At 42.0% G+C, this 14,998-nt stretch overlaps 1 protein-coding gene across 1 annotated transcript in view; it reads right to left on the bottom strand.

Annotated features, from left to right (window-relative positions):
- SYNE2 (spectrin repeat containing, nuclear envelope 2) overlaps positions 1 to 14,998 on the bottom strand; it is a 203,754-nt gene that overhangs the window by 37,285 nt on the left and 151,471 nt on the right. Inside the window, exons 94-102 of the mRNA XM_009332747.1 lie at positions 12,905 to 13,084; positions 11,331 to 11,459; positions 10,616 to 10,770; positions 10,122 to 10,269; positions 8,798 to 8,892; positions 7,190 to 7,424; positions 5,573 to 5,767; positions 4,668 to 4,793; positions 2,515 to 2,670 (exon numbers count right to left, since the gene is read on the bottom strand). Of these exons, the coding sequence (XP_009331022.1) occupies positions 2,515 to 2,670; positions 4,668 to 4,793; positions 5,573 to 5,767; positions 7,190 to 7,424; positions 8,798 to 8,892; positions 10,122 to 10,269; positions 10,616 to 10,770; positions 11,331 to 11,459; positions 12,905 to 13,084 (1,419 nt within the window). The remainder of the gene's footprint in view (positions 1 to 2,514; positions 2,671 to 4,667; positions 4,794 to 5,572; positions 5,768 to 7,189; positions 7,425 to 8,797; positions 8,893 to 10,121; positions 10,270 to 10,615; positions 10,771 to 11,330; positions 11,460 to 12,904; positions 13,085 to 14,998) is intronic.

Here is a 14,998-nt window from a genome sequence, read left to right on the forward strand (position 1 = left end):
ATCTGCAAACTTGCTGAGGGTGCACTCGATCCCACTGTCTCTGTCACTGATGAAGATATTAAACAGTACCGGTCCCAACAGAGACCCCTGTGGGACGCCACTCGTCACTGATCTCTATCTGGACGTTGAGCCGTTGACCACTACCCTCTGGATGTGACCATCTAACCAATTCCTCACCCACCGGACAGCCCACCCATCAAATCCATACCTCTCCAGTTTAGAGAGAAGGATGTTGTGGGGGCACCGTGTCAAAGGCCTTACAGAGGTCCAGATGAAGGGTAAATCCCTCATCCTTTCTCTACCACTTGCAGCATCTCCCAAGTGTGGAGATGGGTTAACTTGGTCAGTAGAAGAAGAGACTATGCATGTCAGCAAAACCGTCGTTAAATCCTGAAATGATCCTGACTCCATTTTTGCCTGCTAAGCACAGGGCAAGGCAGGATTTTAAGAGCAGGAAGCACTTTTTAGCTGGCTAAGCAAAGCAGATTGGGGGTAAACCAGGAATGAGCCGAAACATCCCAGACAAACTTCTAGGAACATGAGACCTTCAAGACATTGCTTGGAGCACTGTCCCCTTGGACCAGCTGCCCCGGTACCAGCTCCATTTTGCATCCACAGCATGATGCAGGAGCAATCTGCGCATTCCCAAGGGAGGCTAAAAGAATATCAAGGTCCAGGCCCAACCCATATGCTAGCATTCATTAGGACAGGATACTCACTGATATGAATAGTTAAATCTTTGACCTACATGTACCTTGCAAGGGCAGCTATGTAAACGCTAATCCCTTGAGTGCATCTGCTCACTAAGTGTGTTTGTGTCCCTGCCCCAACCGGCACAGGCATCTGGCTGCCCCACTCCCGTGGCTACAGCCACGTCTCGCTCTTAAAGGCTTTCACTTCTCTGCATTTATACTGCAGATTTTTTTTCACACAATACATCTTGACTCCTCTAATTTGTTAGCCAAAACAAAGCAGTCGTGCTAGTAGCAGAACCGATAAAGTCTGCTTTCCTACCCTCGTGTCCAATGCTGAGCATCAGCGCAGGCTCTCCGGGGGCACATTAGGGCTGTGTAAACATTTCAGTATGTCCCTCCGCTGCAGCACTGAATACATTCCTCCCACTACAGATTTTTGTGTGCCTAACACAGTCACATTAATGTCACCCCTTTCTTCTCTCCAAGATAGACTGAACTAAACGTTGTTCCCTCAGGAAATTAAAATTGAAATTCTGAATAAAATCTGAACTTAAATTACTACAGGAAATTACTGCTTGGATAGACTGTAGTGGGGTACATACAAAAGATAGCTTAATTTTCAGGGCTGTTCAGCACAGTTGAAACAGCAGGCATCAGCAGTTCACCAAAAAAGGAAAAACAACAAAGTTCGCGCATTTATAGGCTTAACTACAGATTCCCATTAGGAGAATGGTTCAGGCATTTTGATTTAAAAATAATGGCCTATATTCCTCAGGAGGGGGGAGGGTGTCTCTGGCATTTTCAGAGTTCAGAAACAATAACAGAGAAAACACTGGTTGTAGATTAACCATCCAGTTTAAGGCAAAGATACGAATTGCTTCTTTCTCATTGCAACGCAAAAAATAAATCCAAATAACTATTTCATCACACCAAAGTTTGTGAAATAAGCATAGCTGTTCATTACTCTGGCAATATTCCCACCAAGATTGCTTTACCTTTGCCTGAGTAAGGGTTAGACACGAAATACTAACTCGCTTCAATACTTCTTTACAAACCGTAAAATAAAAGCTATTGACTTGTGAGTAAAGAGAGGCAAGAGTTTGGCTTGCTGGCATGTAGAGCCATCCAGAGTAACTTAAGACCCCGAAGTATTTTACTTCTTCCAATCCTGTTAACAGGGCAAAGTAAACACACATTCAAACTGCATAATAACCTAATGAATCAAGTTCATGTGACTTTGCTAGTAAATGTTCCCCAGCAATTTTACATGCAGCACTAAATTAAGTTAATATAGCAACAAGCCACAAAGAATGCAAGTGTTTCACAGTATTCTACTGCTACAGAAAAAACAAGTCAGTTCTTAATGTGTTTAAACTCAGGGAGTCAGTATTTAAGCACATTTAAGTTTTCTTTATCAACTCTTCCTGACACTTTTTTTTAACATCACATTGCAAAGACCTCCCCCTTCCTTTCCCTGCTTCATGCCCTCAGGCAATTCCTGTGTTTATCCCTCTAACTCCCTTTGGCAGCCCAGAACAAAGCCACCCATTTCAGTAAACAGCTGCATTTGAGCTCTGTGCAATTCAGGCACTCACCAGTTACAAAGGGTTTGCAAATAAAATCTCAGCAGTCTGTGCCCAGGAAACAAAGGGCAAACTTCAGCCCTGGTCAGCTGCACCAGGAGAAGCCCCATCCCCACCCAAGACTGCAAACGTGAGCCAACCCCAAGAGAAATCCCTCCTGCTAACCCGCTCTCCCTTTTCTGCCAGGCCCTATGAACAGCCCGCTTATAAAACCCCAGAGGAGGCAGAAGACTTACTCGCAAGCAGAGCTCTTCCCACTGCCTGTGCAAATGTTCAACTTGCTCCTTAAGCACCATCATGTCCTCGGTGAGGATGCAGTGAGCCAGCTCCACCTTCATGGCCCGCAGCTCCTTCATGTTGTGGGCCCAGTCTGCCAGCGACTGCTCCAGCTCCTGCATGGAAACGCACCCAGAACAAACCTTGGCACTAAGCTCCTCTGGCTTCCAAACCTGCTCGTTAATCCCCTGCCTGGCCTGCGGGGGAGGAGAGGAGGGGAATGTGCAGCCGCTTGTGCAGCGCTCTCCAGCTGGACTGGACGGGGTCCCCGTGTATTTGGCTCAGGGTCTGACTCGGAGCCCACTGGAGCCCAGGGCAGAGCTGCTGCTGATGAACTGGTGCGGCAGCAGCCTCTGCTGCATCCCGAAGTGCCGAAACGCTACCTGACCCCCTGCAGCTCCCCATGCTCCAGGGCAGCATTTGGGGTTTCGCATCCAGGAAGGAACCTGCCCACTTCTTTGGGTTTTCTTTTTTTTTAATTATTTTGGCCAAGTTGCTTTCCACCTGCATTCGTTCCAATTTCAGGTTATTTATTTAAAGGCTAAAAATCCAAAATTGGTTCCCTTCTCTAATGAATGATTTCACAGGCACTTCATCAGATTTGTCAGAAATGTGGTGCTTTTAAACTGCTCATTCACAGAAACACGCTCTCTCTTCTGCTTTGTTCCCCCAACTCCCCTTTCCCTTTATAACAAGGTTATGCATTTTCCTTGTCAGTGTTAAAATTGTCACCTAAAAAGCAGAGACACCACTGCAGGCAGCTGGGAAACATGATACTCTACACAAGAGGTACTAGGTCCCATTTTGCAAGGTGGTTGCTGGGAAGTGTCACTGGCTCCTCTAATAAAAAAAAGCTCTTACAGAGGAGCCAATTTGTCTCATTTTGAAGGGAAAAAAAATGTGAGTGTTTCTATCAGGAGAAGTGTGCTGGTTCCAAGCCCTGCGAGCATTTTCACAGGTCTTTTGATCCAGTCATTTATCTAAATCATAAAAAAAAAAAAATCTGATCTGCTTCAACACTGGAGGAAAAAAAACCAAACAAACCCGAGACTAAAATTTACCTGAGCTCACAACAAATTACTCCCTTCAGATGTGCACACGTGCATTTATATGTCTTAATAAGGGTCGAATCTCTGCATTAATGGAGCTAACGATGGAATTTCATGGGACTTTGCTAGCCTCATATAATGTCCAAGAGAGAAAAACAGCTTTATTCCATAGAAGAGTGAAATGCAGGGAGAGGAAAGGAGGTCCCTTCTCCCCCATGCCATTTTGGTCCTTTATTTTATTATACTGTGACACCCAAGAGCAGCAACTGCACTGACACTGTCTGATCCTGACGCCTCTGCGGCTGAATTTCTCTTACTGGAATAAGAGGCAGGAGGTGTGTGCTGCCATCTCACAAATAATTCAGGGCTACAGCAAGACTGCTGCTGTGGGAAAGGCAGCCAGCACTCACAAAGAAGATTTCAGACAGCTGATAATGAGTTCAAAGCCTTGGCTCGTTAATAAGCTTATTTGTTCCCACTACATAGGTCAACAATTCACTTAATAAAGGGATGATGAAAGACTGACCAGTCCAGACAAAATGTCTCCTATCCCTTGGAAATGCTTTCCTTGCCATTTAATTTTCTTGGTGCACTATGGGCTGCAAGGGCTTTTGCCACTCCCTTACTCTTAAATTTTCCTTCTCTTTAATTATTCTCAGATCCCACAGGTGTGCATGGTGCTTTGCAGACTTACAAGGCCTCTTGCCTGAGGAGCTCCCTGTCCAAAATGGATTGGAAAACAAAAAGGGAGATTCAGCCATTAGAACAGCAGCCAATTGAGCTGAGACCAGGGAGTTTTTTCCCTTTTGTTTGAGGAACTGCTTATTTTATAAATTCAGACCGTGGAAAGGGAGCAGAAGCAGGAAAAAAAAATCCAAACATTACTACTTCTACACGTAATCTTCTTGGTCAGCTGGACTGTGAAGATCGGCAGCAATCAGGATGGTATAAAGGAGAGAAATTCAGTGTCACTGAAGAGCAGGTAAGAGGGAAAACTGATTTTACAGGGATCAGGTGTTGTGCAAAGACTACATCTATTTAAATACAATATGGCTGTTCAATACCTTAATGTGTTCCTTGGCTTTGTAGAGCTCTTCATGTTCAACTGGAAGTGGATCTTTTACTTTCTCCTTTAGCTCTCGCAGCCTGCTTTCTAATTCCTTGGTTTGCTTTTCACAGCAGTCCCAGCTCTGCTCCAGGAGACCCAGGAAGTTATAAATGGTGAAGATACTTTATCGTGACATGTTGAACCATATGGATATGTTACAAAATAGCCCCTTCAACCCACTGAAGTAAATAATCATGTGCTCTGATTATTTGAATTTTCTTTTTGATACATAGTACCACCCACAAGAACTTGGTGCATGGATTTACAGAACTTGAACCCTCCCTTGTATTTAAGGTTTGTCTTACAGAGCATTTCTGCTCATTTTGTTTTGTCCAACCTGAGAGGCTTTAAGCGTAGTTTTTGGGCTGGGGATCATATCGATGACAGCATTCAATTTTAAGACATACCTGTGTGCTGTCTAGCCATGATAGCAAATTCATTGCTCTAAGGAAATAAGTATGACCTACCCTTCTGTTTAGAGGTGCAACAACAGGAGGAGCAACAAGTCATGGTAACTCCCTCTAAGCTAAATTTTAGCTTAGGCTTCGCAGCCCGAAGCAGGAGAGAGGTCCAGGCCACGGGGAGCATCAGAACAATCAGAGCGGGAACATACATTGTAGCAAGAAATGGATGCCAACTCCATTTTCCTTTGGAGAATCAGGAGACCATAGTTTTAGCTTCCCACATGTCCTGATGGCACATGACAGGCACCTCCCTCAGAGCCTCTCAGCAGCGAGCAGCAGCTCAGCATTTGCCTTGTTGCTACAGAGCTCAGCACTGGGGATGGTGGGGCAGGGGAGCTCTCGAGACGCAACGCCAGAGAAGCAGGTGCCTCTCCTCCCTGTGGAGGGCATCATCTACCTGTAGGGTGCTGCTGAGCTGCATCTTCTTCTTCTCCAGCTGGACCTGGGTGTCCCCCCAACTCTGCTGTAACTGGCTGAGCTCCTCCTGGAGAACAGCGTTGGTCTCAGGATCAGAGACAGTGCGCAACTTCTCCCCAACATCGATGATTAAGGAGTACATGGCTTGCCACCTCTGAAGAATCACTGCCTTACTCTTTAAAAGAAAAAAAAAAATTAAGTTTCTAAGCTGTTCTTAGCAAGCTTTAGAAGCACACTGGCGTTTCACTTGGGAAGAAGTGAAGACTCACAAAGGGAGTTGCAAGGCACTAGTTTGTTCACATTCCATGAAAGAGTAATGAATAGATCTTCTCCTATCTGCTTTTTTAATTTCAGAAAAATAAGATTCTTTCTGATCTTCTGATCTATAAAACTCTACAATAGCTTTTCACAGACTGAATCTATAGAGTGAAAGTGCAGCAGTTACAAAAAGATGGAAATTCAGTTGTATGAGTTATTCAGAATAAAAAAAGCAGTTTAAGATCTGTTAGCACCTCTAGCACCAACAACTAAGACAAATGTTTCAGAGATAACAGCTCTGTTAATCATGACATGCTCCAAGTGAAGTAAGCCATCAATAATAATTTGCCTACAACAGAACTGGTCTATAACACAGGCAGATATGATCATTGTTTCTTTCTGTAAAACAACAGCAGGAGGGAAGGCAATTTGGAGTAGGAGGGAGAAGACTTTCTAGCTTTTCTCACTAAGGAAAAGCATGAGCACTAACTTGTAAAATCCACTGAAAATCATCTTTACACAGCAGGTAAAAGTAAAGATGAAATAAACAGGACAAGCGCCAAATGGAATACTGGTAATGTGTTAATCCATCAACATTAGGCGTGTGGGAACACAAGAAATCTTGGACCATGCAAATAGCATTCAATAACGTATTTTTGAAAGGTTTTAGATTGCCTTAAGCAACAATCATGTTCACTGCTTGTTTTTGCTTTCTTATAAAACAGAGGTGCATAATTGGAAAATGAAGATACCCAAAATTAACAAAGGAAAACACTTTTTTCCACTGCACGTAAAATGCAGAACTCACTACCCTGAAGAACTGCTGCCTTGGTCTGTGCATCCTGGAGTGGTGGCTCCAAGGACAGACCCCCTTGCAAGTGCTTTATCCTCTGCTCCCGGCACCTCCCGCCCATCCCTGCACACACAGGACCCACGTGGCCTGTCTTGCCGCATATGTGCCCGCTTCCTTCAGGCAAACTGCAAGGCCTGCATTCAAGCAGCCGTGTCAGTAAGGTGCATACAGACCTAGAGGGTACCTGCTGACCAGGGTTCCTGCCTAATCTCCCTGGCACCCTGCATTTCCATGTTCATATCAGTAATATTTTTAAAGCATACAAGGCTACTAAATGACAATGTTGACCAGGAAGTTTCCTAGTATAACGAGCCTTTCACAATGTCACCATTTTCTCATCTGTGCTCAGCTTTAAGAAAAAGTGTCAGCAATTTTTTTTTCCCCAAAAAGCACGTGATTTTAAAGCTTTTTACCTTACTGGACAGAAGTTGTTTCAGTCTGAGAAAAAAAAACAGATTTTAGATTTATGAGAAATAAATACAGTACCTTGAAATCATGAATTAGATTTCTAAGCTGGTAAAGGCTATAGCAGTCCTGGCTCTTCACAGCTATGAGGAAGCCGTTTGTATCAGCAAGAAATCTGCTGAGGCTCCGCAGGGAACTCCTGAAGAGCTGCCACTGGCTCACGAGTCCATCGATGTCTTTCTTCCTCTGCTGAATCACCCGGATAACATTCTGCCACTGCTCTTTCAGCAACGTGAGTTTGGAAATAAACTCTGTTCTGAAGACGACAAGTGTTGAGTGTTAATATATTTTGACCTCAAGGCTGCATCTTACAATAATTGTGATGGATTTCCATTTACAATATTGTATGCCAATTACAATACCCAACTATGCAAAAAGCTCTATGCAGCCCTAAGCTCAGCCCTGCTCTCTGTATTCCATCTTTTAAGCAATCCAAAAACACTTTTACATGATACAAGAATGGATAATGCAAGTCATTCTTGCGATTGTGGTACAGCAACATACCTAGTACAGCAATCACAGAAACAATATGCACTAAACACTTCTCTGAAGAAGGAGGTCAATGCAAGTAAGACAAGATCTCTGATTATGCTGCAAAATTGATCTGTGCCTTTACCAGGCTGTAAGCTGGAGTTCAACCATTATTGTATCCTACAGCAGCAGGACCTAACTGCAAAGTGAAAAGGCTCTGTGTTGTTATTGAACCCATTCAAGCAGTTTTTTGGCCTCTCCTACAACGTGATTAGATAATCCAGCAGATCTAACTGGAGTGGTTAAGACAACCCCCATCTACCAATTCTGCTCCTCTGCAGGAGGCCATGGCCCTCAGATTAGCTCTTCTACAAACACCTGTGTTTGTGGGGCTAGCTTCAACACAAAAATCCAGCAGCTTTGCTTAGTTTAGCCCTACCTTCCCTGGCATTTTTAAGCCAAGCTATGGACTTCATACTGAAGTGGCTGAGGGGAGCACACACACTGTCCTGCCAACTCTCTGGGAGCAGCAAGCTCTGGCAGAGAGGGGCAATGTCTTCACAGCAGAAATGCCTGAGGCAGCTAAACCTCTGCTCACAAATATTACTTGCTCCTTCTCACTCTACATTGATTAAGAGAAAAGTATAAGATCATTCCGATAAAAAACAGGTTTAGCTACCATATGTTTTGGATTGTGTGGCCGATGACTCAATGCCCTGTTATGTGTGCCAGGGGCAACGTGGATAGTCTCACACCTCTGCACTTTAAAAAGTAGAGAGGCCTAGGAAGAGAGGAAGGATACTTCATATGCAGCATCCTCATTACCCTCTGCAGGAAGGTAGCTTCTCAACCACAGTTACAGTTTCAACAACTGCAGGGTAGCAGTAGAAAGGAAGCCTCCTGTCCAGGAGCAATTATTTTTCTTAGGCAGAACATCCAGTTACTATCCAAAATGCAGTCTGGCCAGGGCACCTGTGTGTGTTTCTTATTGCACCTCCTCACACTTCTGCAAAATGTGCCAGGGGGTTATTTAAAGAGTGAACCCAGTCAAGAATTTGGGTTTGTGTCCTCATGAGAGCAAAGATCAATACCAACTCCAAGGAAGAGAGCATATTCACTGAATTACCAAGATCTTCGGGAGAAAAAGAAATATATTACCTTTTCTCTGCTTCTCTGGATTCCAAGGAGAGTAGAACTTTTGCTATGATAGAATCAAATGTCTGCTGATTTATGGAAATCTCAGTTTGCAGCATCTGAAAAATACCATGAGAACAACAGTTTTAACTCTTCACTGAACAACTTTTGCTATGAAAGCTGGTTCTGCTCCTCTAGAGTGACAGCATTTATTTAGTTTTAAATGCTGAAAGCTCTATTATTTTCAAGTGCTAGCGTCAAATGCATCCTAAAAGATACCACGCTTTTTAGATACCAGGTGTAGTTTGCACATATGTGATAGCAGAACCCACCAGGAGCTGTATGTTACAGGTAATTTGAAGCCTAAAGTTTGCTGGACTCACGAATGAGAAATGCAATCTAGACAGAAACCCATAGAAAAGGTATAAAAAAGCTACATGTAAGAATTTACTCTTTATCACAACGATATCAAAAGTTCATTCTATAAATAATTTCATTGCAGTGAATGAATTGGAGAGGTCTAAGTAAAAGAGAGAAAATAACTTTCTGTGGTCCCTAATGAATATCACTAACACGCAGAGACTTAACACCCCGTGGAATTAGCAGCAGTACTTTGGGTAGTGGGAAGCTGTGGTCCACTGCGGCAGCACAAAGCTCACCCTAACCGTTCATGATGTTTAGCATTTACCACATGATTTTCTTCTGTATTTTGGTTGTTTTTTCATTCTCCCACCATTAGGACAAAGCCTATAGGTAGACACTTTGCTTAGAATTGCATCCACATGCTACTGGTAGTATGCAATGTACCTTCTCCTCTGAATGGATGCTGTCATACATGCATGAAGCACTATCTCTCTATAACAAATAGGAAATGTTTGGAAAAATGCCAGTGAAATAGATTTCCACCAAAATCTAACAACTGGTCAAAATGGAAATATGCTGTGAAAACATTCCATTTTAAATGCAGTTCTTCCAGAAACTGGTAAGGTTCCTGACAGATCGCCAGCAAACTGCCTAGCTAGTTGCCACAGGCCACAGGCTTCAGCTCTGTAGGACAGGCAGACAGGAGAGTAACCTCAGAGTTGGAGAAATCTAGGACTTCCATGATGCAACACTTGAGGACGCACTCCTAAAGGTCTGATCCCTGCAAAAAGGGATCCATCCATTTTGGAAAAGGATTTTCACATTTTGAAGTTTTCCTCTGAATAAGTACAAGGCCACATTTCAAGAGTGAAATGTTCTGTAAAACTCTGCCCAGATCTAATTTCAAAAGGCATAGTATTTTCTAGTGATTTCCCCCCACCTTCACCATTCAAGAAGATGCTTCCATCTTTAGAGTTAGCTTTACCTCATATACCCTCTGTTGCTCCTGCAGTTCTTCAAACCGTCCTGGAATATTTGTTTTTAAGGCCTCTTTCATTTTTTCTAGGAATTTCATCCAGTTTTCACATTTCTGAAAGAATTTCTTTTCATCATTTTGAGTTCCCTCAAGCACACTGTAAAACAAAAGAAATCATCAGAAACTATTGTGTTGGTGCTTGTTTTTCTGGATATGCTTGCATATGGTCTAATGTGGTAGTTAGCAATACTAACATAGTAGGATTTTGCTTGGCACTTTGCTACATTCTTCACCTATGAACATCCAGATTTTTGCTTCAAGTGACTTGGAATACAAAAAGCCACTGAATAATCTGGAGTAAGTTGAAAGGGCAGGAATTCAACTTGGAAAGCCCCTGAGAAAGCTGAGAACAGACTGCAAGACTTCCCATGCTTTAATTTGGCTTTGATTTTCCTCACAGAAAAGAAAATGGTTAGTAGTGATTTTTTGTTTGCATCTCGGACCTGCAGCGTTCCAGAGCAGCTGCTGTTTTCTGACTCCACTGCCGAGTCAGGCTCTGCATTTTCTTCAGGGTGAAGTCACTGAGTGGCACCTTAATGCTTGCTTCATTCAAACTCTCTATGCTTGGAGAAAGTGCAGCAAGCTCCAGTGTGCGATTCTGGAAGTAAAAAAATAAATTAATTGCAAAAAATACTGCCTTTCTTTCATTTCAAAGAAATATAGAAGCTTTTTCTGTAGGAAGCATCTGAATGTTATGCATCCAAAATGCTAACCCAAAAAACCCCAACATTTCTGTGTTAACTTCAAAGAATATAGGATACAAAAAAAGTCACAATTCCCTTACACAAGGCCCACTTTTCCAACAGTGCCAAACAGATACTCAAGAGCTGGCACTTGCAGATTTACTTTGTACCCTACATTGAGGGCCACAGGGTAGCTCCAGAGCAAAGCTGGGGAAAAAGATCTCCCATCAACCCCAAATCTATGTGATTTTCCTCCCCTTCATGCAGGCATTTGGCCTGCAATGCATATCTAGAGTTTTTATGGATGTAAATTATTGCTTTTTGTGTTTTGGATGAGATTATATTTACTCTGATGGAAGTGCTGTAACTACAATACTTAGGACACAAAGAGTTTCTTGAAGTAGGCAAGAGCTAGTATCCTATGGACACTTAATCTTGAGTATGTATCTTTTTGTACTTGGGAATCCAAACATACCATGAGCAATTCTGAGTTGTCTGTTTCTCCCTCTAGGCAGAGACTATCGAAGGCATCTGTGCAATTCTTGACACAACCCTCCAGCGTTTCAAGGCAGTTCTTGAAATCCTCCAGTTGTGAAAGATTGAACTAGGGTGAATATTGCATATTTACATTAATTATGATTTAATATTCATATTCAGTATACAAAAAGGAGCAATAAGCAGTATTGTCAGGAAAACAAACAGATGTTAAATCCAAATTCCAATGTATTTATAACTCACTAACTGAACTTTTTCAGTTTTTGCACTGGATAAGGGGAAAATTTAAGCCAAAGCAGAGAGCCAGAAACTGAATCTCTAAATCCTGAGAGATTCATATATATACGGAAGGAATAGGGGCATCTGCAATGCTTTTGTAGCTTTGGGCTGTTTGATTTATTGTGAAATTGGAAAGCCAAAACTTAGTTTATCAGTGGGAAGAAACTTGTGAAAATGAGCTTCCTTTGAGCTACACACAGGGCCTGCTGCCCTGTGCCCACAGCCAAGGCTGTGCAGATTACATGAGCTCTGCAGAGAGAAATAACCTGGGCTGGAATTTGACTTTTTTATTCACTATGTTGGTTTCTTTGGGTCAGGGAGAAGAGCACTGGGGAAGCTTTTTCTTTCTTGCAAGAATTAAGCTCCACATCTCTAAGAACACTGAAACAGCAACGCTTTTATAAGGATTGAATGGCAAAAATTGGTGTGGGGAGAGAGTTCTGTGGTAATGCTACAGGGTTACACCAGAGAAAATGACTACCCAGAAATGAAATTTTTCATGGAGCGAGAAGTTTCCAGAGAATATGAGAAATCTGTTATCTTCACAAAGATATCTGGCTTCCAGCCACTGAACTGTGCTCGTAGATGGAGTCATAAATAGAGCTGGCTGAAAATTTCTTGATGAATTTGGGTTTACTTTAGAACAGAACAATTCATTGAAACCAGACTTTTTCACAGGAAGAGACTAGTTTTACATCGGTAAATGTACAGCAGTACATGTGCTTGGAAGTTTTCTCAGGAATACCTGCAGAGAGGGGAAATCAATCCCACAGCACTCCTGTGAGCAGAGCATTATACGGGGAAACCTGGATCCAGGTCCCTCCCTACTCTGCCTGAACAGGGATGTGAATCTGGTCTTCAAAATTACATCAAATGACCACAGTTTTCTCTTTGGTTTTAGGTACATTGTCTGCACTCTTATCAAAGCAAACTGAAGCCCTTAGGTTTTTTCCAAGGCAGAGCTGAGAAAGTTTAAAACTTACTTCGAAGTTCATAGAATAAAAATACGTTTCCTAACCTTTAATCACCTGCGGGTCCCATACTGCTTGACTGTAATAGGTCCATTTACAAAGACTTGTTAGAGCAACACAAGCAGGTAAGAAGGGTGAAACCCTTCCTTCACCTGCCCCTCTCGCTTTATGTATTATTTCTTTATATAGTTGATCATACTGTCAAGTTTTATTTTATTGAAATTTCATTTCAATTCAAGAACTACAGGGCTCTAGTGAAGAAGTTACCTCACACTGACAGCTAATTTAATATTCAAAAAAATACCTCAAATTCATCTAACTTCCTCTGCAACATCTTTTCCAAATAGGATGCTCTCTGGAGCGGCTGCAGCTTCTCCAAAAGAAAGGGTTGTGCAGCTGTCCCAGCCTGCTGTTTTATCCTATCAGCCAGCAAAGAAATCTGGGTACGGCATCCTGCGATGTTTTGAAGGCCATGCTGTAAATTCTGATGAGAGAAGGGGAAAGAAAAAAAAGTCAGCAAATGAATCAGATCGTCATTCATGTGCCACTTTCATTTAGTATCTTTTGTTGCTGTAACTAAGCTCTTTTTGTTGATCTCCTCTGGGAGCCAGATTCAACTATGGTGAAAGCTTCAGTCTTTTACTCGGAGGATAATGGGAATTGCATCCATTGACTCTAGTGCTGGGAAAGGCACAGTTCAAAGTTCAGTGGAACACCAGTGACTTCAGGCAGTGGGATACTACTGCTATGGAGGAGATTACGGAGAGAAATCAGAATATCCCTCTCTACAGAATGGATTTACACTAGCAGATGGAGAAACTGGCCCATGCTGCAGATGAGAAATGCTATTATGTTACAAACATACCGGTACTTTGGATCCCTTAGTGACTGAGGACTATGGCTTTGATTTTATTTGTTCACCTTTACTATGGAAATGATGCTACATTCATGCTAAAATTACACTCTAAAGGCAGTACAAGAACAAAGGGAGTCATTTTATACTCGTTCAATGTACTTCTTTTTCTTTTTAGACCTGGACAACTGTCATTTACTTTTAGCCATGAAACCCCCTGGAATTTGCCACTGTATCTTGTCTTATCTGTGAGTAATGAACAAAGAATTTTGATGGATAGCAAAGAGCAGACATGTTTCCCTAAAAAGCAAAATGGCTCTTAGTTTCTGACCCCTCTCTTTGGAATGGATCATATTGTAAACTGCCACTTCAGCCGTTTAGTAAATAACCCATTTTGATTTCTTACTCTCCATATGGGACTTTATTTTCATTTATTGTGGCGACAGAGTTCCATAAAACCATAATCTTTCCTAATATATACTAGAGGCAAAGATTAGAGAGATTAAAATACAGTTTTGTAATGCACATGTATTTTCAAATACATGTAACTCATATGCCATATCACTGATCCCCATTCTTCTAACTCACCGCTTTCAAAAAAACCACAATAAATTCCGTGTGTCCTACCCACACATACCAGGACAGGATCTACAGTGCTAATGGCACTCTAGTGGTCATGCCTTGCTTAGTAGGTGCAAAACTCTTCTGAAAAATTTCCAGAAAATGTGATACCTTTTTGCTGACATATTGATGAATTTATGTCACAGCCATTAATAGATCAGAAGAAAGTGAAAATGCTTTGGTCTAAGCTTTACTGCTGTCAGTTGTTTCTGACACAGGAAGAAATATGAGAGTTCTCTTTCCCATAATGTAAAGTTTCTTAATTGGCCACATACAAAATGGAGTACTTTGGACTTCTTCCAATATGTGGCTAGAGGTTCATAAAGTATGATGAATCATTGCTCTGTCCTGAAATAAGGATTATTATATTTCTTTATTGCAGTCTGAAGAAACCAAAAATGTCAGAACCTAATGACAGCTTTGCTGCCTGAGAAAGTCAAATGTACCCTGTGGTCTCAGCATGAGATCTCATTTGCCTAAAGTCAGAAGCATTTTGAATAATCTAATGAGCTCAGAAATCTGTGAACTTATCAGACCAGGCCAAAAAAAAGTACCAAACCCAAATAAAACCACTTTGAAGACTGTAGAAGACCTCAAGAAGGTCCTGTGTTCGGGAACACTGGTCTTTTTACCCCAGCTATTGTTCTAGTAGATATTATCTCTCCTCCCAAGCAGTGCCCCATAAAGTAAATAATTTTTGGTTTAATGATTCCTTCCAACACAGGCCTGATTCTTTGTATAGAACAGAAAGGGGCAGAGATGGAATATGACTGCTCCCTTCTTCTCTCTTCTCATCCTATGTTAACTCTAGTTTGGTTTGGTCTCAGGATCTGGTCAAAGTATTTAAAGGAAATACAAAGGTGCCTGTTAATGGAAAAAACCCACAGATTTTTATGTTTTCCACTGACTGGATTTGGGGGGGGG

Source organism: Pygoscelis adeliae, unplaced genomic scaffold (assembly GCF_000699105.1).
Source record: "Pygoscelis adeliae isolate BGI_AS28 unplaced genomic scaffold, ASM69910v1 Scaffold179, whole genome shotgun sequence".
In the NCBI taxonomy this organism is placed as follows: domain Eukaryota; kingdom Metazoa; phylum Chordata; class Aves; order Sphenisciformes; family Spheniscidae; genus Pygoscelis; species Pygoscelis adeliae.